This window comes from Bemisia tabaci, chromosome 9 (genome assembly GCF_918797505.1).
Source record: "Bemisia tabaci chromosome 9, PGI_BMITA_v3".
NCBI lineage: Eukaryota > Metazoa > Arthropoda > Insecta > Hemiptera > Aleyrodidae > Bemisia > Bemisia tabaci.
The window spans coordinates 27,296,461-27,320,840 of NC_092801.1; the positions used below are offsets into that span (position 1 = coordinate 27,296,461).

The 24,380-nt window shown below is 35.1% G+C and overlaps 2 protein-coding genes and 1 non-coding gene across 3 annotated transcripts; all 3 read right to left on the reverse strand.

The window, feature by feature from the left end:
* Positions 1-550: 550 nt before the first annotated feature.
* Positions 551-4,434, reverse strand: LOC109040343 (large ribosomal subunit protein eL39). Its single transcript, XM_019056247.2, has 3 exons — positions 4,284-4,434; positions 4,080-4,183; positions 551-774 (listed from the first exon to the last, which is right to left on the reverse strand). Exons 1-3 carry the CDS (start codon positions 4,284-4,286, stop codon positions 726-728), a joined length of 156 nt encoding a protein of 51 aa, XP_018911792.1. The 5' UTR covers positions 4,287-4,434; the 3' UTR covers positions 551-725.
* On the reverse strand, positions 2,652-2,713 carry LOC140225552 (small nucleolar RNA SNORD52). The gene has a single exon (XR_011900598.1). It is a non-coding gene; the product is annotated as a small nucleolar RNA SNORD52 (small nucleolar RNA).
* Positions 4,435-6,504: 2,070 nt separating the features above from the next.
* On the reverse strand, positions 6,505-24,057 carry LOC109040377 (DDB1- and CUL4-associated factor 5). Its single transcript, XM_019056308.2, has 12 exons — positions 23,460-24,057; positions 22,010-22,190; positions 20,409-20,548; positions 19,250-19,379; positions 18,021-18,301; positions 16,400-16,518; positions 15,737-15,862; positions 14,609-14,786; positions 14,095-14,151; positions 13,097-13,144; positions 11,770-11,968; positions 6,505-10,160 (listed from the first exon to the last, which is right to left on the reverse strand). Exons 1-12 carry the CDS (start codon positions 23,653-23,655, stop codon positions 9,965-9,967), a joined length of 1,851 nt encoding a protein of 616 aa, XP_018911853.2. The 5' UTR covers positions 23,656-24,057; the 3' UTR covers positions 6,505-9,964.
* Between the last annotated feature and the right edge of the window lie 323 nt (positions 24,058-24,380).

Genomic DNA, 24,380 nt, shown 5'->3' on the forward strand with positions numbered 1-24,380 from the left:
ATAATATTCAATACCACCTTCTTTACAGCCTCTTGAGTACAATGAGCTTAAAATTAACCCTCTTGCATGCCAGTCTTGAGAGAAGCAGGGATAAAAAGTGAATTCTTTAGCATTTTTGGCGCCATGTACCTAAAGGTAATGTTGCAACTTGTGATTGAAAATCCAGAAGAGTTTTGTCTTCCTTGCAGGTTGAGAGGGTAAGACACATAAAAAGAATACAATTTTTAACTAATGACAGTGAGTGGCACAGTGTCAACACAGCCGTGGCAACAGTCTCATATCTCTAAAAGAAAACATGTGTAAAAAGGCCAGAAAGTTGGCTTTTGAGCCCCCTCTTCTATACATCAGCACACATAAAGTTAGATTTTGAAAGCTCATCATGCTAATAAGGTCGTAATAAATTATTTATCAAAAATTATTAAAATTTGGCAGCCAAATTTCTTGCTGCTTTGTGCAAAGTCCTTTAAAGTAATTTTTAATTTTTGTTTAAATCCTAATTAAATACAGAAAAGTTAGTTTGGTAACCATTTAATAATGAGATGAACTACGATTAAGCCTTCATTTCATTTATTTCAACAAAATGAATCAGAACATTATAAAAAGGGAAATCCTCTGTACAGTTGTTTACAGATAAAATGTGAACAAATCTTCATTCTGTTTGATACATCAAAATGAAGCAGAAAAAGAAAAAAAAATGCGGAAAGGTAAGATTTGTTTGGAGTTGTTTACAACTTCAGCTTTGTCCTTCTCCAGTGACGTCTCTTGGCGTTATACCTGAAACAAAAGGAACAACATTACATTAGAAAGGATAAAGAGGAAAGAAAAAAAGGAAAAAAAAATTGTTTACAAGACTCGAGAGTCATTGATGCAAGTTTAAAAACATGTGTCTTAAAGTGTAATGTTGAAATATTCCCAACCAGTCTGCTTGATAAATAAGAAATGATCCTTTTTCTTGGAGTTACTTCTAAATCAACTCCGTCTTTAAAAAATAATTCCCACCCATAGAAAGATCAAAGAGTAGTATCAATTTCAAGTTTTTACTTAACAAAAAGAAAGGACAAAAGTATCTTTTGAGACATTGCAAGCTAAACACGTATTTAATTACCCTTTCTCTTACTTTCATTGTTTGGAAGTGTTCTTGCTTCACAACAGAGTAACATTTGCGACAATATTAATATCTCTTAAGGTTGCAGGATTTTTCCATAAATTAAAAACGTTAATTACGGGGGCAGGGGGGGGGGGGGGGGGGGCAGAATGGCAAAGTTGAAAATCTTGTGTATCTTGTTCAGACCTGTTGAGCTTATTTTTTTTAACTTCATGGAAAGTATCAGAGACTCTAGTCAGTCATCATTACAAAATCTTTTTTTTAAAATTCTTGTGACCAATTTTCATTAGTCTTTCATTGATATTTTACTCCAAGACTAGAATACCTATCAAAATCAGTTTTAGAAGATTTTAAAGTTACAAGTTCAGACCTGTTGAGCTTAATTTTTTGACATCATCTAAAATGTCAGAGACTCTAGTCAGTCATCATTACAAGATCTTTTCTTTCTCTTTCTCATTTCTTGTGACCAATTTTCATTAGTCTTTCATTGATATGTTACTCCTAGAATACATAACAAAATCAGTTTTAGAAGATTTAAAAGTTACAAGTTCAGACCTGTTGAGCTTAATTTTTTTAACTTCATGGGAAGTATCAGAGACTCTAGTCAGTCATCATTACAAGATCTTTTTTTTCTTTTTCTCATTTCTTGTGACCAATTTACATTGGTCTTTCATTGATATGTTACTCCTAAAATACCTAACAAACTCAGTTTTAGAAGATTTAAAAGTTACAAGTTCAGACCTGTTGAGCTTAATTTTTTTAACTTCATGGAAAGTATCAGAGACTCTAGTCAGTCATCATTACAAGATCTTTTTTTTCTTTTTCTCAATTCTTGTGACCAATTTTCATTAGTCTTTCATTGATATGTTACTCCTAGAATACCTACCTAACGAAATCAGTTTTAGAAGATTTAATAGTTACAAGTTCAGACCTGTTGAGCTTAATTTTTTGACATCATCTAAAATGTCAGAGACTCTAGTCAGTCATCATTACAAGATCTTTTTTTTCTTTTGTTCATTTCTTGTGACCAATTTTCATTAGTCTTTCATTGATACGTTACTCCTTGAATACCTAATGAAATCAGTTTTAGAAGATTTAAAAGTTACAAGTTCAGACCTGTTGAGCTTAATTTTTTGACATCATCTAAAATGTCAGAGACTCTAGTCAGTCATCATTACAAGATCTTTTTTTTCTTTTGTTCATTTCTTGTGACCAATTTTCATTAGTCTTTCATTGATACGTTACTCCTTGAATACCAAATGAAATCAGTTTTAGAAGATTTAAAAGTTACAAGTTCAGACCTGTTGAGCTTAATTTTTTGACATCATCTAAAATGTCAGAGACTCTAGTCAGTCATCATTACAGAGACAAAAATTCATGGGAAGATTTCAAAGAACAAAACATGAATGGCATGTATACTCGAGATCTATGACAAGAAAAAATGGAAGGTGGCCGACACCTCTGCATATTCTTCATTGTTACTACGTGCAACAGAAATAGCCCTCTCAGTTCAATTCAGTAACTTTAAAAATAACAAGTTCAGACCTGTTGAGCTTAATTTTTTGACATCATCTACAATGTCAGAGACTCTAGTCAGTCATCATTACAGAGTAAAAAAATTTAGGGAGAGGTTTCAAAGTAAAAAGGATGTCAAGTTATGGTAGTGATAGGAAATTTCACGGATCATTCACTAAAAATTTACAACAAGGGTATCCTGCAAGTTGGTTTAAGAAAATTCTAGAATGGCAGATTCAGACCTGCTGAACTTTACAGTGAATAAAACAGTTTCATGGCAGTGGTTTTAGAGCCGATCAATGGAAAAAGCTTAAAATGCCCAAGTCATTTGTTCATGGTCTTTCAATTCTTAAATACTATTTTTTTTCTGGGATATCTCTCTGTGGACACACAAATTCTCACATTGTGGGCAGAAATTGCAAACGGCACAAGAGCAGTTTCAAATAAAAATCACCACATCTACCAGCATAAGGCTAAAGAATCTGTTTTTGCAGCCTGATAAAAGGAGATCAATTGGACTACTTTTTGCAATTAAGAACTACAATTTTCAGCCCATTCGTGAAAACACTCATGTTCACAGGGATAGTAATATACAAATGTCATTTCTAAACTGAGCCAGATATGTAGTTCCAAATTGCAAAATACAGCCCAGTTCGGAATTTTCTCCAACTTACAGATACACGGCACGCATCTAACAAGGCTAATAGATCGGAGGTACGGCTCCAAAGTAAACTTGAGCGATTCTATTTGGTTCTTCTGTTTGCAAATGCGTCCCAAACAGTCCCATCAACCTTCCAAGACCGTTGGTCGTTTGGTAGTAACGCTAAGCTTTCATATGTAAACACACAAGTCATCTGATAGTTCTAACGCAGTCGACAACGCCAAATAGTTGGATTAGGATATATCCATTTCCAAACAGTTTAATTCGATAACACAGCTCAGGCAAGTAACTGATCACTCTGCAGGAAGATAACCTCCAAAAAATTAGACTTCCTCTATTGAGGTCTATAAAGCAATAAGAATCAATATGTATCTTTCGTACGTATCATTCTTAGTAAGACGTAAGGATGAGTTGCAAATGAAAAGATATTTATGTAGCACTTACAGTTACATATTTACCAGCATAATGTGTATGGAGATAATAAAATGCTTGGACAAGTGCAGAGACGAACAGTTCATTTCTTGGAGGAATATAGGTGAGATTCCGCTGGGCGTTTGTACGCGAATTTTGGTGTGCGAATGAATCAACCAGCAGACCGCCCTACATGAATAGCAAGCAACACCGCTCTTGGAGCAGTGTTGCGTCCACTTCGGCTAGCAAGCGCTGGGCGGAATCGCATCTTATGATGATGGTTTGAGGTTTACGTCCCCATTGAAATACATAGATGCGCCAACATATAGAATGACAAGGAGATTATTTAATAACAGAATGTTACAGGAGAGAGGCAAATAAACTCACCTGATGGTATTTCCCGTCCTCATGCGGATCCATTGGGGAATAGGCCTGTTCTGCTTCAACTTTTTGGCAAGCTTCTGCTTGATTTTAAAGGTCTTTTTGGCAGCCTAGAAATAGAGGGGAATGATTAATGTGACATTAGGTTTAAATGAGAAGGAAAATGCGGAAGAAGGAAAATCAAATTAAAAGAAATCGTAAGAAACTTACCATTTTGCCAACGTGCGTGGAGTGGAGTAAATGTCAACAAGCAACAACAGACAAATGTGGCACAAATTGGTTCAAATTGCTACATTTTCCCAATTATTCCTCTTTTCGAACAGAAGGAATCTTAACCGCAAATTCTGAACCAGACGCTTTGATTGGTCCAGAGCGGTTCATTCCAATTATTCCGAGTTGAACCAAAACAAGCGGGAATTTCAAATAATTCCAGATATCCTGTCTACCAAATCGTTTCCGTTTCCGGTAAACAGTGTTGTCAGTTTTACGAGCATTTGATGAATAAAACTGACAACACTGTTTACCGGAAACGGAAACGATTTGGTAGACAGGATATCCGGAATTATTTGAAATTCCCGCTTGTTTTGGTTCAACTCGGAATAATTGGAATGAACCGCTCTGGACCAATCAAAGCGTCTGGTTCAGAATTTGCGGTTAAGATTCCTTTTGTTCGAATAGAGGACTAATTGGAAAAATAGGTTGTGGCATAGTCCAGATCGCTCTCTGATGACTTACTGGCGGGAACTCGAGTGGCGCGAAGTTTGAATTAAGGCGTCTCGAGCGAGCTGTGCTTGGGCAATTGTCTGATGCTATTAATAACTATTTCTCGGGCGCACATTATTTTGTTGTAACAGAATATGAAAATATATATTAATTGAACACATTTAAAATTTTGTTGTGTCGTCCGTCGTGTATTTCAATGAAACTGCTGTACTGCTTTTCTCGGTTGGCGACACTAAAGACTTCCTTATTTTTTTTTAAAAAAAAAAAAAAACTAATAGTCATTTCTTGGACACCCACCTGATTTTTTTCTTCTCTCGCGAGGATAATTTCAAGCGGAAGTATTGGTTAGTTCTCCTTTGATGAAATAAAATGGTAGCAGAGATTTTGAAACTCTGCAAAACATAGGTATATATGCGTTCTTGCAGTTTCACAGACGAAACGCATCATCAAAGGCAGTGATTTGCCATTTTTGGAGGTAAAATCTGTGTTCAATTGTGAAATGAAATTGAGGGGCTTGGAGGACAAGGCGCATAAGTCCAGTTTTTGCTACTTCGATAAATACGTGTTTGAAGTTTCGAAATTACATGGATCTTTATGGCGGTTCAAACTGACTTCGATGCTAAAAATTGGAATTTGGGAGCGAATTTCTCCCAGAATATGCATTAAGACTAGTGTTACTTGAAATCATTAATGAGTCAATTTTTTCAAAAACTGCACTTATCCGCCTTGTCCTCCAAGCTCTTCAATTAGGTTCTTCATTGATGTGTTACGTGTAGGTATATTATTCATTTAACTTACCTACTTTGTTACCTTAACGATCAGTTTGTCATGCAAGTGCTTTAGGTAATGCAATGATTAAAATAATTGATTCTCATAGCTTAATTCCTTTTGTTTATCCTTTTACACATATGTAATATTCGAATGTAACTGTCCTTAGGTAAAAAGAAATAGAGAATTTGCAGGTATTTAATTTAATTTAAGTGGAAACTGAACACGAGGAAACTCTTGGTTCATGAATTGAACGATTATTATAGAATATGACAAAATGATGTAATCTGCTAAAATACATGTGTTTTAGTGGGAAATACCGCCAGATGACGTCTAGGCTTTTCAGTATTTTTCACTTTTAAATCTATTTTTATAGTATTTCCCATACCAGAGAAAAATTAAAAAAATTACTGTGAAATCAGGGCTTTAAGCACTTTCAGATGAAGCAATACAAAATTTGCATGCTAATTCTCCATTGGTGTCAAACAACGAAAAATTGAAGTGTTTAGTAAACTTTTCAGCACAAAAAAACTTCAATGACAGTCTTTAAAAATTGTAGTAATGCCTGTATGAAGTCAGTGGTCAAAAATAGACTTTCTCTTCTTCCTGTATTTTTATTATTATTATTATTATTTTTTTGTTTGGGTCCGCCATATGTCTCCGTACTCAGTTGCTTGATTAAAATGCTAATATTTTAGCGCTCAAGTTTTTCGGCGGTTGTTTACTTCGAAAATTCCGCTGCCACACACTCCTTTATGAACTCCTAACTTGAAAGTACTAGAATACCAGTTTGGCTTGAAATTTTGGGTGTTTTTTTTGTCTTCAAATGTCCAGAGAGCGCTCTTCTTGAGCAGAGAAAAGAAGAGAATGGACAAATGTAACATCAACTTGAAGTGCATCAATCATGATTTAGCCCATTGGATAGCATACTACAAAGACATTCCCGAGAAATAATAATATTTATTCTTAGTTAAAGGTTAAAATTTTACAAAATTTGAAAGAGAAATTGAGACAACAGTTTTAGGAAACAGAAAAAGATAAAAATAAAGATATCAGATTAAAATTTCACGAAAATAAAGAAAAATATAGCACTAGGTAAAGTAAACTGGTAGATACAGATAATGTAAAAGAAAAAATTAATGGTATTGATCAATCAATTAAAAATACCTACATACATAACTTAATTTCTGTCAAAGCAAATACATTTACAATAAAAACAGTACCTACTTCTTACAATATCTACTTAAAAGTTTAACGAACCGACTACTTTGGAACCATTTAGACGGATAACCTAATGCACAGGGCCGTTCATAAAATACGTAGTCTAGATTTTGGATCTTTCGACCCCCCTTTACACTTCTTTATGACATAGGACCCTATTCTTTAGCATAAAGAAACAAAGTGGTGTCACGCTCTTGCACCCCCCTCCCCACACCCCCAGCCCGAGTGCTACGTACTTTATGACGAGCTCCTAATTATACTTCACATTGAATAGTTTCCTTTCTCAAGTTTCATATGTTTGATGGAAGGCCAAACAATACAGTGCCTTGACACTTTCTTTGTATTTAACCTAGCCTATTAAAAGCAAACTCACAAAATTTCAAGCTAGAATGATGATTACTTTTTAAGGTAGGTGTTTTCATTTCAACCTTACTGATTACACACGAACTGCGTTTTTCCAGTTATTACTGTTTCCCTGAAAAAATTAAACAAAAAAGAGACTAGGCAACGTCTGATTAGTTGGTTTAATTCTGGTTAAAGCCGTCCGTTCATCCAATGCCAAAACAGTCACATTAGTAACAGTAATTTAGAATGGCTCGAAGTGGTACTGCCGGTACCAGTTGCACTTGTCACAAAATCGTGTTTTAACAGTTAAATTCAATAGATCAGCAAAAAAAAAAAAACCTTCCTATGTAAAAGATACATACAAAATATAAATAGTAAAATGAAATAAGACCTAATTATATCAGGTTACGCAATGATTTAGGGGAGCAGATTTTTTTGATGCTCAAGATTTTAGCCTTTTTTATAAGTTACTTTTTCAATCAAGCTGATTATGTATTTTGGATGGTAAAATTATGTATGACCGTCTACAGGGAAAGGGAACTAGTGTTTTGAAGAAAATTTTTGGGTGGAGTAATTTTCTTTAGGAGTAAGAGAGTCGGAATTTCAGTTTTTGAAGGAAAACAGTTGCTAATATCCGGGTTGCCAAAGTTGGGCTAACTGGGAAATTTCTAAAGTTTAAAAAGTCAGGAAAAATGACGAGAGTGCCACAGAAAAATTGTTAACTTGCCTATGTTTGGGTTCAAAAGTTCGAAAAACAAAAACTGATTTCCCGGGTTTAGAAGTGGCGATTTTTACCATCCCACATTGAGGGCTAAGGAACAATAACGCCGGACTGAGAAATTTGGCAAACATTAGTTTGCAACTTTGCCTCATTCTACAGTAAAGATACGCAGGCTGGTGTTTTTAGTTTTTTTCCAATTCCACATGGGAGCGCCATAATGACGCTGTAATTTATAATAAGGCAAAATTAATAACAAAATTATAAAAAAGCTAAGTTTTTCCTTTGGTTTGGAAAATCATCAGTTTGGAAATTGACGGTTTTTTTCCCTGGCCATCGACACATCCTTAAATATCAGGGAATTATATCAAGATTTGTCAGGGAAATCAGGAAAGTTATAGCAAGTATAGTTACAATATAAACTAACAACTTGAGCTACGAACGTGATAAATGATTACTTTCTCAAACCCATACACTAGCAACCAAGACTTTTAAAGTTTTGAACTATCACAGCTTCAACGAAGGATTTGCTTGCGCTTTTAACAACAAAACATTCGTCACTCTCCTCTAAGTAGTCATACCAATACCTCTATAGGACTACATTTTGCAATGCAAAACTACTTTTACTTGACCACCCAGAAAAGCACCAATATGCATTGGAAAACTGATGGCACATACGTTGCTTCTGAAATGAGCTAGAAAAAATAGTTCCTCGTTGCAAAGTGTAGTCAAATACTTCAATTTTGAGTTTTTCCACACCAAAGTTCCTTTGACAGTAGGAGATCACACATAGATCACTCATCGAAGATACTTTTTTTCACCTGCAAACGCTCAAAAATTACAATGATTTATAGAATCTACGGACTGAGCATTTCGACAGGTTGATACAGTGGTTTGTATGCAAGGTAAGAAAAATTGACATTTTCTAAAATAAAATAAGCACCTTCGTTTTAAATAAATTTAGTTTTTTGTAGGAGCAGACAAAAAAGGAAAAAATTGATATGCACAAAATATATGCAAGTATGTTAATATCACAACACTTCACCAAAATCAAAATCAAATGCAGAATTCGATTCTGACGTGGAGGATGGTTCCTTCCAAGTGCAAGGAAAGCCTGTTTTGTAAGTTAAGGAATACATGAAAAAAGGAGAGGATGCTACTTGAAATAAAATTTTTTTACATACATCGATTATAAAACTAAAGCGAAGAGGAAGAAAGTGACGGACTTTCAAGGGAGGAAGGTGTTTCATAAGTCTTTGCGTTATTTTTTTAACTGCGTTCAGGAAGAACTTGCACTGAGCAACTTTCAAAATTTACGAATTGGTAACATCTTTGACAAGCATAAATAAAGTAAGAGACTCATACTTTTCCCCGTTTGCTTCCCTCCATGGGGCAGTTACGGAATTTTTGCTTCGACCATTTAATTATATAAAGATTTTATGAGAAATCCAACAGTGACACTGGCTTTCACTGGCAATGAACTTTAAGGTTTGAAAAAAGCTCTTCAAGTTCGGGTTGTAGTCAGAATTGTCAAGAATTATTTTTGATAAGACCATTGTAAGTGTAAGTAATGGTGGTTTGACCATGGCCTTGGATGAGGTAGGAGTGTGGTGGTTAATAAATAAAGAAATAACTTTCTACTCAACTTTCTTTAACTTACTTCCAAAGCTTTTGCTTAAAACTGAAGGATGCGAAACAGCACTCAAAACGAGCTCAATAGCATTCACCAAAAATCATTCTGTTTTCATTTTAGTTCTTTTCCCTGTCTTTTAGTTTTATTATGTTTCTTTGATATTCTTTATTTCCTGACGATGTAAAGCAAGCTCGAATAGCTCGGGAATCAAGTTAATTAGGTATGTTCTGTACTTACTAACCATCACATTCCTATCTCACCTGCAGCCTTGGTCAAACTATTATTACTCACACTTTAGTCAGAAAGTCTGTCTTTAGAGATCACCGTCATCCCTTGAGAAGTTCTCACATGCGGCACACAATAGATAAAAAAGTCGAACAAAAAAGCGAAAACAAAACAATAAAAAGGCACAGCACATTCTAAGAAATCAAAACGAGGTGGATTTCAGAGGAATTATACAGAAATGGCGGACGATTTGCGTCTTTAGTTGACACAGCCTTCGGAGTCAGACTCAGTTTCACAGCGTGAACGGAGGACATACTTCCTAAAATTTTTTGTCTTGTAGCAGCCCACACGGTTTTTCCTACGTTTCGTCCCTGTTGCGTAGTAACTATTGCTATTACTGCTGACTGGGCAACGATCGCTTTCGCTCGTACTTGCGTTTGAGCTCTCTCCATACCTAGAACGATTGAAAATAGAAAAATTTAGAAGGATGAAAAGTCCACTCCAAGAATTTTCTGAGTCTGTGTTATTACTATTCCTGTGTTTGTCACTAACGTTCCAAGAAGTGGACTATACCTGCTTTCTTAGGCAGGTGATATGTAAGGATGACTGGAAGGCTCAAAAATGCACACACGAAAAAAAAAAAGATTTTGAATAATGGACTTCCACTTTTTTTAAAAGTCTGTAACAATTCAAACAGAATGTAATATGTATGCAATCAAGCCAGAAATATAGAATTTAATTTTACTAACTTCCTTTGAAGCCGTGAAATAGCTTTCTTGAATCTAAAAAAGTCAATAGGTTGCACCTTTAGAGGACTCATAATGAACCACTTGACATGAAAGAAATCACAGTATTACATCACACCTTTTTTTATTAGAACTCTATGCAGAGGACTACATTAAAAGTATTGAACATTGCAAAAATCAATTCGTAAATGAGAGATTAGCATTTTCGACTTTCCACAAGAATGAAAAACAACAACAAAATGTACTGATGATGCCTCTGATTCTGCATACAAAGATTTCTAATTTTTATTCAATGCAAAATGAAGGTCATAGGAGACCTTTCTTGCATAAATTGTCAATCAATGACTGGTTAAAGGAATGAAGCCATTTTTAAAAAGAAGAAGATGAAAGTTTTTCTAATCACCCCACGAAGGGCGATTCCATAACATCCCTTAAAATTTGTGCATGTTTTCGTAAATTTGATCTATGGCCCTTCAACACATTGACTGTCTCGCCATGCCAGTTGAATCAAGGGTGGATTGCTATGGAAGAAAATATGAAAGATTTGAAATTTCAGAGAAACATTTCAAATTCTTCAGCAGCTAGAGTATGTAATCTGCTCTTAAAAACTTAGATAACAGGAACGCTTTTTACATTTGTGGAACATGAAACGCAAACATACATACGATGACCATCTGCATACATCTGAAAGACATTCACTGTACCTTAATATTTCTTAAATGATGGAGTCAAAAATCTACATTTTCAACGCATTTATAATAAATTCCTGAGACTACATGAGATAATTCACTTGAAATTTAAAGATTTTATTTTTCATAGCACATATCAAAGATGAGCTACTAGACAACGTATCTCGGTTACTGACGTTGCAAACTTTCAGTCATACTTTCATTTTGAAATGGAATACTACTCACTGTCAATTCTTGTCCTGAATTTTTCCTCTCTGGACAATGAAAACTCTATGAAAACTTCAAGGAATGATATTGATTTGTTCTCCTTCAAAAAAATAAGTTCGCAGCAGAGATTTTTAAACATTGCAAACGAGATACAGGGTCTAGTAGTTTCACCGTTGATATTTACCCAGGCATTGAAGGGTTTTGCTAGGGTCACACTGGTTATTTTAGCCGATATGCGAGAGCTCGCGTTAAACACTCTCATGAAACTAGTAATGATTGAAGCTGTGTACCTGTTCATGGCTCTTTTTTTCATTTTGGGAGGTAAGAAAAAACACCATTGCACCAGAGGGAATATGAACCCTAAACACCTTGGCAGACAACATGTTGATCAGTGTCTCTGAATAATGTTGTAAGAAAGTACCTGATTTTGATGTTGAAGCGGCACGAGTCATCTTCACTGTAAATTGAGTCATTTTTGTTGAGTTTCAGTCGTTTTCGAACACTGTGGAACTCATTTTGCCCATTTTTCGCCATTTTGACTAACTGGGAGCGTTTTTTGGCGATGAGCTCTACTATTGGGTTGTGGTCTTTATCGGATTCGTCATCGGAGCATTCTGAAACTAATGACGATCGAAATTAATTTTAAATTTGGGAAGTTTCATGTTAAAGCATTGTATCACTAAATTTTACCAGGGAAAATTTTTCTGTTCAAAATCCTTAGCAAAGACTGATGAGAGTAACATGATATTTATCACCTTTGAGTTGGACCAGCTGGCAGATTGTTGAATTCGATAGACAAATAAGACGTAGGGAATATGGAGCGATCTTATTGGTTGAAATGGGTGATTCTTAGACTAAGGGATAAATGATGGACTAACTATAGAGTCTCTCGTGGGTTGCCTATAGTTTGTCTATTGTTGCCAATAGTTTGTCTATTGCCTGACTCCTTTGTCCATTGCAACCACTCGCCTGCACAAATAGGATCCCTCCATATTACCTTTGTCTTCTTTGCCTATAGCTTTGTTTATCAATTTCAACAATCAGCCCTCAGGATGTTTGACTGACGTAACAATGAGAAAACTAACTGTATCATACACATAATTTTAAAAAATGCTGCCATTTTTTCTGAAAACTCTTTTCTCCACCTAAATCTATCTAATCTGAACCTTCTAACCAAAGGATTGAGAAGGGATCCAAGGCGATAAGTGCGTTAATTCTGTTGAAACAAAAAAAAACAAGAGGATCAGTTATAGGTGCTGTTTTACTAAACAAGGGAAGTCATGTTGATGGATAACAAGCTTTAATTATCACAGTGAAGAAAAAACCTATCCGCACCTAGAAGGTGCTTGAAAGATAGGAAAAAAAGGAGAGGTAGAAATTGATACTTGTCAAAATTTGAATTGCCGAAGAAAATTACTTTGATGGAGCTTTTCATCTAAAACCTGGAAAGTGAGTGCTTATGAGACTCAGTTGCGCTGCTTAAGGGAAGGGTTATTGGTTGAAGCTTTTAGAAAAGAGAAACATGATTAATGAAGCCTGAACATGAAGTCTTACTGTTAGACATTATTGAGAAATTGCCTCTCAAAGAACACAGCGGGTGTCCTCTACGTTTTTTCAGAGCACTTTACCACTGAGATTTTTGTAAAAACAAACTTTCAACTTTTCAACAGATGTTAGAATTTTATTCGTAGCATTCAACCATCAAAACATGATAATGACAACCGTAAACAGACATTTTGAAAACTTACCGTTCGATTGGGTCTTCCTCTCAGGGGTAACCATACCAATAGGGGGTTCTAAAGAGATAATAAAGAGAAGATTATCATTAGTTGATTTCATCAAAGAAAAAATGTTCTCATTTTTAATCCAAAAAAAGAAAAAGAAAAAATGGAAATTCTCTGACTCATCTGCATTCCACATATGACAATAATAATATTATACTTGGAAATATGATTTGATGCAACACCTGCAACATTTATGAACTTGTAATTCTCAATTACTTCCATGGATTTAGATTATTCACTGATTGAAGTATTTAAGTTTTTTCATAGTAAAGAGATTGTTCAATCTTTTGTGAGTTTAATTCTTTCATTTATTTATTTTATTTCTTAATTGGGAGACTGAATCTTCTTGATAATTTTAAATTTACCCCTTGACTGGCAACTTCAAGAATCAGGAAGTGTAATCTTGAATTGGTGCAGCACATGATTAGCATTGCCCCTGGTTGCAAAATTGTAGGCAATACTAAGAGTTTAGGTGCAACTATGAATACCGCCCTAAATCTAATTTTTTGGCACTGTGAGGGTTAACCCATTGACTTAAACTGACGGCTCCCAGCCGTCCGTTGATTGTTTGCGTTCTTTCGGCGATTCTCCGGTAGATTGCGTTCTCATCAATGTTTATATGAGTAGTGTGGCCACTCTATGACTTATTGTGTACGGTAATTTCTTGTTTTGTTACGGTATTTTCATATTACTGTGCGTTTGAACATGAAATAACCTCAAAATTTTCTGATTTTCGCTGATTTTGCGATTTTGGCGACTTTGACAGCTATAAACCACAAAAAAATAATCATTTTGTTCAAAGTTTTCACCAGTTTTCTCAAACGTTGTATTGCGAATGCTTATTGTGTCAATTTTCACCCTTAGAGAAAGAATTTCTGGATTATTTTGAAGTGTTCAAAGTTACTGATTTTCGTCAAATTAAATCATAAGTCGATTAACGTTTACAATGGCTGAATACTTACTGACAGTCCTGATGCTTTCAAGGATAGATGTCCTGCTTGGAGAGCTCCCGGAGTTTTCTAGAGAAAGGGAGAAGAAAAAAGAGTGAGATGAAAGATAAAATACTAAAAACTAAAAGTTATTCACGATGTTTAGCAATCTTCCTGAGCTTTTTGGTGATGACTTGTTGCATGGGCAAGTTCATTCAAAGGAAGAAAAGATTAAGACAAAAAATGATTTACCATTAAGGAAAATTTAACCCTCTATGACATGCATTAATTTTGGATCTCAGATTGTAGGGGACACTAATTTATTTTGTAGCTTGCATAAAAAATAGAGGACCAAATTTTAATTCAAAATTGTAAAGTTAAGGGAATCAATTTTTCAAAAAAAGAAAAAACTAATGAAATTTTGCAAGATCGTGGCACAGGGGAAAGATTCAATTTTGAAAAACCCCGAAAATACATTGTTATGAATTAGTAACGCTATGCCACAGGGGGTTAACCGTCATTCACTGATGACAAAATCGTGACTCACCATCAAGTTCGGATTCTGAGGAGCTGCTTTCATCGCTGCTGTCGTCATCGACGAAGGATGAATTACTGTTGTCTGAACTCCAGCCTTCGATTTCACGTTGGACTAGGGAATCGAAGAACGCCATCATGCGAGGGTCTTCATTGGTGGACTTGTTTGTGTAATCGTGTGAAATGATGAACTGTGGGATCAATTACATGAGATTAGTAACAAATTTGATGGCTGTGTTGTTGAAGTCCAAACTTCAGATGAATCTATGAGAACGAAAACACACTAACCCTGAAACTTAAAAATGCTCAATTTTTATAAAAGTCACTGAAGGCTTTCAGATTAAGAATAAACAGCCAAAAAATCTCAAACTCACATTTTGAATACGGAAAATGTGGAAAAAAAGCTCAGAATTCTAGGTGGGCTATGAAATCTGATATCAAACCACGGAAATGAGAGATAAAATATGAAAAATTTTGGGATATCCCCCTAATGTGTAAAACTCATGGAATGAACCATTGAACGAGGTATGTATAGAGGCATTCTGACACTTGTTTCTGCTTCAAAATTCCAAGCAAAACTTGATTTGCGAAACAAAAATTACTAAAATCAACTCCCAACCAAGTTATTAAGGTTCTATGTAATTTTGCACTGGTTGAAACACATTTGAACTTCCCGCCCTCAAGAAAAACAAGTGTCTACTTGAATCAAATTACACGCTACGATGGTTTCAGCAGATATTTCAAAGTTCCTTCCTAACCTTCTGTTGTTCATAGGGTAAGCAAGGTGCAACAGCTAAGCCAAAGGACCAAGACTGAGGTTGTCACATTTTTATACCTCAGAGACTATTGCAATAACAATTAGTATGGGATTTAACTCAAGTAGATTATTATTTTTTCTATAAAAGGAACATTTAAATTTATACATAGAAAAAAATGAATAGGTACTTGGTTCGGAACTTCCAGCAATTTTTGTTGTGCAAATTGTCTTCTACCTGCAATATTGATGAGAAAACATAAATCAAAATACTTAAATTCATACGTAGCCTGGTGGTCCATTGGAAAAAAACAATGCAGAAATCAAACAAATAAGGTATTTCAAATGACCCTTTTGAGGTGCTTACACCCACAGAAACATCCATACCTCGCCATTCATCAGGACATAACGGAGATATTCTTCGTGAGTGAAGACTTTACGTGGACTATGTCTCAAAGCAAGCTCCTCATCATCGTCGTCGTCTCTTGGGGGATACGGTGAGCAGCTCCAGAACTGTGAAGCAAAGTTTACAGTTAAGTAAAAACTCTTATTGAGTCATCGGTGCAATTGCTACAAGGTTCGTTGCAAAAACCAATCGTAAAATTTCCTTAAATTTTCAAAACTTTGCTAAACTGACCAAAACAAAATAAGAAAAAGATTTTAGCAATGGTGCTAAAATCAGCACTTTATCATTACTCTGGTCAAGATTGCAAATAGATCTAAAATTTGCAACTTCTTTGTTGACTTCTGGGACATTTTCGGCAGTTCAGCTGCTTACCTAATTGCCAGGGACTGTGTTAAAATGCTGCATGTTTAAAATGCTTTAACATAGTTGATTTATTGCTGTAAAAACCCTCAAAAATCGAAAAATGAGCAAAGGTCAAGAAAATAAGATAGAATGTCTACTAAAATTTAATTTTAGATTTTCCTCATATTTTCAATGAAATTTTTCGATTTTTCGGAATTTTTTTTTTTTTTCATAGAATCATTTCTATGATTTCTCTTAAGACTTAATAGCCATTATAGGCAAACACTGGAAAGGTAACATACTTTGATTAATTTCTCGACACCAGATGAAGCAATGATGTTGGTATTAGGATCATAACGGACTTGATTGACAATTGATCGATGGCCTTTTAACACCATGTGTGCAGATTTGATCCAGTTACCTAAAAGGAAAAGAAATAACAACACTTAGTCATGAATACAAATATTACCAGGAGGACGAGCGACAAAGTTGGAGCAAAGTTAATGAATTGTACGTGTTTCAATGAGAAAGAACAACATTCATTGCGACATGAGCCCCGAGATCCATAAAAGTACATGAATAGCAAGATTCACGTCACAAAAGATATAGTTTCTTTCGATTTAAATGCGTCTAATTGCAGACAACTTGAAAAAGCAATGGTAAAAGCTAAAATTAAAAGCAAATTACACATCAACATGAAGTAGCAACATAGCCAGTCAAAAGAATGAAGATTCTAATTTTGTTTGAGGCCTATTCTACCGTGCTGAGGAAAAATGCTGTACGAATATTTGAGAGTCACTTAATTTCCTCCAATAAAGCTTGTATTCTTGAAGAAAGTTTCACATACTTTCCCTTCAAGTTATCAGGCATTTTAGGTTGAATTGTAAACAATAGTGTTTGAGAAATTTGAAGAAAAATAGTCACAATTTTCCCAGCGAGTTCATTTTTATTGAGGGAAATATGGCAACATCTGAAGGCTCTGAAAAGGCGTTTTTTCTTAGCGTAGCAGTATTAGGTACCTAGTAACCTAGTTGTTTTTATCTGAAAATCTACTTGAAAGTTCTTGCAGAAAAATATATTTTGAGAGTTGAGCAAAGTGAAAAAAGGTACTTTTTGAAGTTTGAATTTTGAAGCCATTGTAAGTTTAAATTCTTGAGGCTTTTGAAGGTAAAAACTTCTAAGAAATTCCTACAACAGTGAGAATCTTAGTTCATCTGATTTACGCAATAAAGATCTGTACTTTTATTTAATCTTGGGTTTGTTTTATTCTTCGTATTGATTTTCTGCTTTTTATTGGCATCATCTTCTTGTGCGATTCCTGTGATTCAACACTTATTCTATTCTAATTAATATAAAAATAAATTAAAATATATGCGGCACTGTTCAGATAATTGATACACATTCCGAGTCCATTGCAATTAATGACACAAATGATCAGTTAAATCTTTCTTATTCTGTTTAAAATAGTCAAAAGGGAGATCAAAAGTAGTTTCACAGTATGTGTAAAAATACATGTTTGTGCCAGTAAAACTTGAATTTGCCTGAATGGGTGCATATTCTAAACTTGGTCTTTGTTTTGAAAATCATTTACACAGCATCAGCGCATCTTGAATCATGTTTTTACGTTTCTTACATGATCCCATGCAGAATTTAAGGCCCAAATGTGCAAAACCACTTTCTCAAAGCTTCCATGCAAATGCGTTTTTCTAAAAACAAATATTTTTCTAAGATGCTCTTCAACAAGTATACTTTTCAATTGAAGACTGAACAAAACTCTTCATTAACACTTTCGTAGAATTTTCTGCAACACAAAAAAAAAATACCCGCTAAAAATTCTAACAAGCAGAATCCATTGATCCTGCAATAAAAACTGTATCATTGCGATTGCGATGCACGCTATTAGACTTCCATTGGAGATATTACCTTTCGCACAAGTTTTCGGTGTTTTCCAAATATATAAGTTGAAATCATCCGAGCCTGAGAGAACGAATTGGTCGCGGTCACCTCCGAAAGAACAACTTTTCATCGTGCATGAATTGTAGTAACCTGCATGGTCGAATTGAGCAATGGGTTTCGTGGATGCAACCGAATACAGTACAGGGGGCAGCCTGCGGCGAAGTGCTAAAAGCCGAGATCCCATCTGGTCCCAACGCACACTCATACAACTTTGAACTCCTGTTTGCTTGCCGAAACGAAGTAGCATTCTGAAAAATGTAAGTTATTTAGAGGGACTGAAGCGAAAAATCAAGGATTAAAAAATAAAATGGATAAACTTTTGACATATAATTTTTAAAGGGAGCAAATTAATAACGATCCCAGCACTTTAAATTTTAAGTTGAATAGTGAAATCTTTTAACTTAAGGATAAATTATTAAAAATCGAGACATACACCATTGTAATCCCAAAAACAAAGAGAGGGTGGGAAAAATTGACCGTAGAGAGGGTAGAGGAAATTCCATTACGGCTGAGGATCAAAAAATTTTCGAAAAATTACCTTAGGAAATTAAAGAAACAGCCAATAACAATGTTTTTCGTAAGTTAGTTACAAAACATTCGGTTGGCAACGTAAGTTATTCGCTAGATGAATTCTAAAATAGACTTCTATAGATATTGATATTGTTATTTTATCTTTATATTTAAATGCTGTTTTTAATTATTGGTCTTACTTGTATAATAATGGGACCTAAAAGAAAGCGGAAAAAGCACAAAAATTGACGTTGTTTCACATTAAATAGCAGTAACAGGTACTATTCCATCAAAGGGCTAAACTACTGAATACAATGATGATCTTTCCTACCAATTTCTGACCTTAAAATTTGTTTGTGGTGTCCAAAACACAACCATGGGAGCATGAAGAAGACAGCATTTACTGCTTTTCCGGCCAACATGTAAACACAAATGGCCCTTTGTACATAATTAAAATAAAATTTGTCAGTTTTTTTATCATCTAAACGATTTCTGAGAGTTTTATCATGAAGAAAGAAGGCTCCTTTCGATCAAAATCCATTTTTGCAAAACTTCGTTTTTGCACTTACAGTTCTAGACAGTATTATCAAACAAGGATGGAAAAGTCATAGTTATAGTCAAGCATTAAATTGTCCTCATTGAGTGAAAAAACAACTTGGGTGAACTTTTAAAGCAGCTAAACCTACTGTTTCGGTTTCCTGATATCCCAAAGAGCGGCCCCTTCAGTCGCATTTGCGGTGGCCAGCAGTCGTGATTCTGATGGGTTGAAGTAGACACTATGGAAAGCTGAAGAGGAGCTAGCCAAGACAAAATGTTCTGGAACCAAGAAAATAACTTGCTTCAGAAAAAGTATAACAATGTGTAAAAACATAAAAGAGATGCTGAAACTTCTCGACTTAGCGACCCAAGGTTTACAATTAATGAAAACATTGGAAAGCCCATAAAACAGATTTTAAAAATGGAGAAGTTGCAAAAAAGAGTTGTGGAGATGAGGAAGCCTGTTTGGATCAGCACAATCAGTGTTCTTTTGAAGAGGTAAGACAACCATTTTAACCCAGGGTTGCCATAGAATTTAGATAATGAAACTCCCTGACAGTTCTCTGGTTTTCCTAACGCATTTTGGTAAAATTTCTTGACTATTGAGGCTTTGCCATATGGTTAAAAAGACATAATTTGAAATAGTTTTCATACAAATTTCATTGTCTGATAGTCAAACTCATTCAAGGAAGCAAATGAAGATGACTCAACGATTTTTTCCCAACACTTTCGTCATTTTCCTTAACATTTCTATGTCTTCCCAGTATTCCCTGACATTAACAACCCTATAGATAAAAACATACCAGGAAGAGGAGAAGAAATGCTCCATATGCCATAACTTTTTCAATTTTTGAGTTAACATGTTCCAGTTTGGACTGTTGTTCTAATCATCAAGGAGGGAAAATGTTGGGGGATTACGACCCCCAGAGGGAACAGGGAGGGAGGAACCCTCTCAAAATATGAACATTTTGAAATTGGAGATTCCTGACCTGTGACAGACGTGTCAAGCATTTCTTTCACCCATCTCCGTATAAAAAAAAGAGAAGTCAGAGAGAAAGTTCAAGAGAGGAAAAAGTTGGTTTTTACATGACAATTCTTTAAATTTGTCTGTTTTCACAACCCTTTCAGACAAAAGTTTTTGGCCTAAGTTTTTCCTTTTCAAATTTTGCCAACACTTTGGTGAAGAGCAAGGGAAAACAGTTTAGATCACGGCACAAAGGAACATTCAGAATATCTACTTCGTACACTAGAGTAGTATTTTCCACAACACTAGATAGGCATTGAGTGCTATATTATCTGAAGGATCACCTGTTGAAGAGCTCTCTCGGATATCATGGAGCACTACTTTCCCATCATCACATGCAATGGCGATTAGGTTGTCATTGAAAGGGTCCATTGAGATACCATAAATGGATTGATGATGCAGGAAATATTGTACTGGTTCTCCCCTGAAAATGAGTACGAGACAAGAAATAATCTTCCAGAGATTGCAAATATTAAAGGTTTGAAAATTGATTTCTGAACCCATCTAAAGCCATGAAATTTTGAGATGCATTTAATCAATCAGATGTGCTACCTTCACGTTCTTAAATGGACACTGTTGATTAAAAGAGAACCAACTTCCTCTGAAAAGTCCAGTCATGGAAAATAGATGGCTACATCAGGTATTTGCTATCATACAGAGCATTTTTGCGACAAAATTTTATTGATTTCTGAGTAACTTTTCCTCGTGGCCAAAAAATGGAATTAGGCCTTAATATGATTACTCATTTCACTTGTGTCATTCTGTGTTTCCCATCCATTTATATTAAAAAGTGTTAAATGAGTCATGACGAACTAGGGTCAAGCTAACATACAAAATCCCATGGCCGGAGGTGGACATATAGATTTTTAGGACTCATAGATTTTTTGGCTTCTGCATTTTTCCATGTCTAAACTAAATGGCAGAGGGAAACCAAACAATCAGCTGATTCCTTAAATACTTGGCAGTGAAACTTCATTGAAAGGAGTAGCGGATGTAAACTAATTACTTTACAGGTGAATTTTTTTAACTGGTTAACAGCAAACCTCCTTTTCCAAAACACTTCCAAACACTTTTCAAAAACCCTGGATGTTCCTAATTTTAGAATTTCAACTTAGAAGTTATATATTTTTAAAAGAGATCCAAGGTATGGTTTGTTCCTTTCCTACCAAACATTTCTGGGAAAATTCTATTCTTTCAAAAAATTAATTTATCCAGCAAGGCATTCAAGCGAAGTCTTTGTTAGTGTTCAGTATTTTTTTTTCTTTTTTCTTTTTTATAGCAAAAATGTTTGCAATCAAAGTCTGTTTAAGGAATATTCATACGGTCAAAAAAATGAAATTCAAATGTAATCGAAGAATTCTGCCAAGTTTTTAAAAATATTCCACCTGAAAATACAATAATTTTTCCTGAGGCTCTGGCATGTTCTTGAGGGATTTTAAGAGCAATAAAATTTTTCTTCTTAAAATCCTTGTGACAAGTTGATGTTTTCACAGCACACTTAAAGACCCTGCAGCTATAAGCATCGAATAAAACCAGAGCCTGGAAACTACTTACAATGGAGGAAAAAAAAAAAAAAAAACAAAAGACAAAACAAGAGAAATTTGCAAAAAAATACAAATTTTGATGATAGAGGAATATACTAACTAAATACTTAAAGGCAGTATTACGTGTGAGCCAGGATTTACACAGCCTTGGGAAATCCTGGAATATCATTGATTGTATTCTTTCTGTCAAGCCCTGAAGTAAAAGTTCTTATTTTTTGGGAAAATCTTTAAATCTTAGAAGTTATGAAAAAATCCTGAATTTTAGAAAATTAAAAAGAATTTCTAACACCCACAGTTTCTTTCAAGAATACATTGCAAGTAAGTGAGAAAAATATACGTACGTTTTGATATTGTGAACTATAACTTGATCATCATTGCCACCAGAGAAAATCGTCTCCTTTCTACTATCGATTGCCAAGCAGAAAATGTTGCTGACATGTGATGTTTTCATTGCAACAGGACTGTTTTCGCCCCTCAAAGCGGACTGTACATCCCATAAGAGGACTCTGCGATCATCACCCCCTGAAAATAGTGGTAAGTTAAAAAATATGAGCCAATACTTTGGGAGATTTTTTTTTTTTTGGGATTAAAATTTAAGATGACTTGCTTCACTACATTTTAACTCTTAAAACAATCTTCACACGTCATTGATAATCTCAAAATTTTAAATTTAAATCCAAATGTGGGTCAGTTTTCTGAAATTTGTCTAAAGTTCTCCTTGAAAACTGGCCTCCCTCCCCCATCCCAAAAGTGGTGTCAAAGAAGCCCCTCCTCTTTGAACATATTTTTTGTAACAGGGCCTTCAGAATGAATTCATCTGATGGTATCCTTCCTTCCACAATTTTAGTTCTTCTTTTTCAAGCAGTAAACATCTCCTTTTCATGGACCAGTCTAAGGGTGCACAAAATACTGCTGGTAGTAAGTGAAGCAAACTTACTTCAAGCAGATGGCACCCTTCTTGAATCACTTATAGCTTAGAATTGGACGATTAAAGTGTGTAAGTTTTCGATTAAAGATGGTTACCTTTCCCTAAAAGTAACATTTAAGAGGGATAAAAAATCTGCCAAGAGGAACCGCTGTAAGTAGGTACCTCCTCCCCTTCCTGACAAGGAGCTACCTACGATGTAGCATTGAGATAACCAATTGATAATGTTTCTTCAGTGGGCATTGCATATTTCTGTATTCTAAGTCAGATTTGATTCAACATAAACTAGCATTCTTGTGGACCTAAAATAACCTTGGAAAATTATATGACCAGATTCAAAACTTAGGTTGGAATCAGAAAGTGGAATCCTCAACATCTATAAACTGAGAGGGTGGCAAGTATTGGTGCTTATCAATCAAAATGAGCTATAATATCATGGAAATGAGTTGCAAGAATCTATTTACTCATTACTTATGGGCAGTTAGAATCAATTGCTGTGTGTTCACAGTGACCCTAATCAATGATATCACTGGGCAAGATATCACTGAACAGATATCTGAGAGATATCATACGTTCAGGTCTGATGAAACTGAGTGACAAAGAACAGATTGTCATGGAGTTCCTATTCAGTTGGGTTGGTTCACAGGCACAGTAAGGAAACTACTAACTTTGCAATTTCGAGGTGACAGCTCACACTGATAAGGGGCCTGATTACTATGTTGATAGTTAATGTAATCATACTGATTAAGCGGCGCAAAAGCTGTTGTCAAGCATCAATATTTTGGCGAAATACGTTGAGGGAGTTGAGGAGGAGATGGGTGACACATGACGAATATTCAACTTTCACATTCAACCGACTGACTTACCAGACACTAACTGGGAGCCGTCCTTCGAGAATTCGATTGCATTGACACAGCCAAAATGGGCGATGAGATCACGCTGGTAGAAAGTCTTCGCACTGAGCAGTTTGTCATAGAAGATCTTCCTGAAGTCATAATTGGGGCTGAAGTACGATCTTCCCCAGATGTACTGGGTAGAGTTCCCCGTGACCCTCTGCTCCATGGATGAGCTTAGGATGGGAAAATGACCAACTAAGGGATTTCAAGCTGAATAATGTCACTGGGATTACAAGTGGGGAGGTGATAGGTGTTTATCAATATTTGGAATGAGATACGAAATGCGGGGTTGCAGAGAATGAAAGAGATAATGAGCCTGAGAGAAAAATGACTATAATCAGTTTCATTTTTCTGTTCTAATCAATTAAGTGTTTGAGAGAAGAATTAAGATAAAATGACCATGAAAATGATGACTTCCAGAGAGGTAGACTGATGATGAAGAATCACTTAATTCGTCGAAACTATCAGTGAAATAAATTCGACGCGAACCCAATGAACAGCTGACAAAATTTACGAAAAATGACATGTAAAGCAAAACTATTTATTTTACGTGGATATCACTGATATCACATGTTGTATACATGACGTTTTATTTTTCGCTAAAAGATAGCGCTGACAGTTTTGTTTATTACAATTTTACCAACTGTGCAGTGACCGGGAGACATGGCGATAATAAAAATAACCGATGATATAAGTGTTGAAAGGGTATTTATTTCTTATGAAAATACTTATTTGATCAGTTAATTTCGGAATTTCATAAAAATTCGACAAAAACTCCGATGGAACTAGAGTTTATGGTGACACTTTGAAAATAAGGATGTTGTCATTGGTTGGCAGAACGTCTGATTGTAGCAGGCCCTAACGACCGCGTAATTTTAAATTCTTATCGAT

Coding starts and splice junctions, on each gene's coding strand:
- LOC109040343 (XM_019056247.2), bottom strand. Junction 775..4,079: donor AGGACGGGAAATACCATCAG/GTGAGTTTATTT, acceptor CTTTTGTTTCAG/GTATAACGCCAAGAGACGTC.
- LOC109040377 (XM_019056308.2), bottom strand. CDS start 23,655: ATGGAGCAGAGGGTCACGGGGAACTCTACCCAGTACATCTGGGGAAGA. Junction 13,145..14,094: donor TGAAAGCATCAGGACTGTCA/GTAAGTATTCAG, acceptor TTATCTCTTTAG/AACCCCCTATTGGTATGGTT. Junction 10,161..11,769: donor CGCTTCAACATCAAAATCAG/GTACTTTCTTAC, acceptor CAATCGTTCTAG/GTATGGAGAGAGCTCAAACG.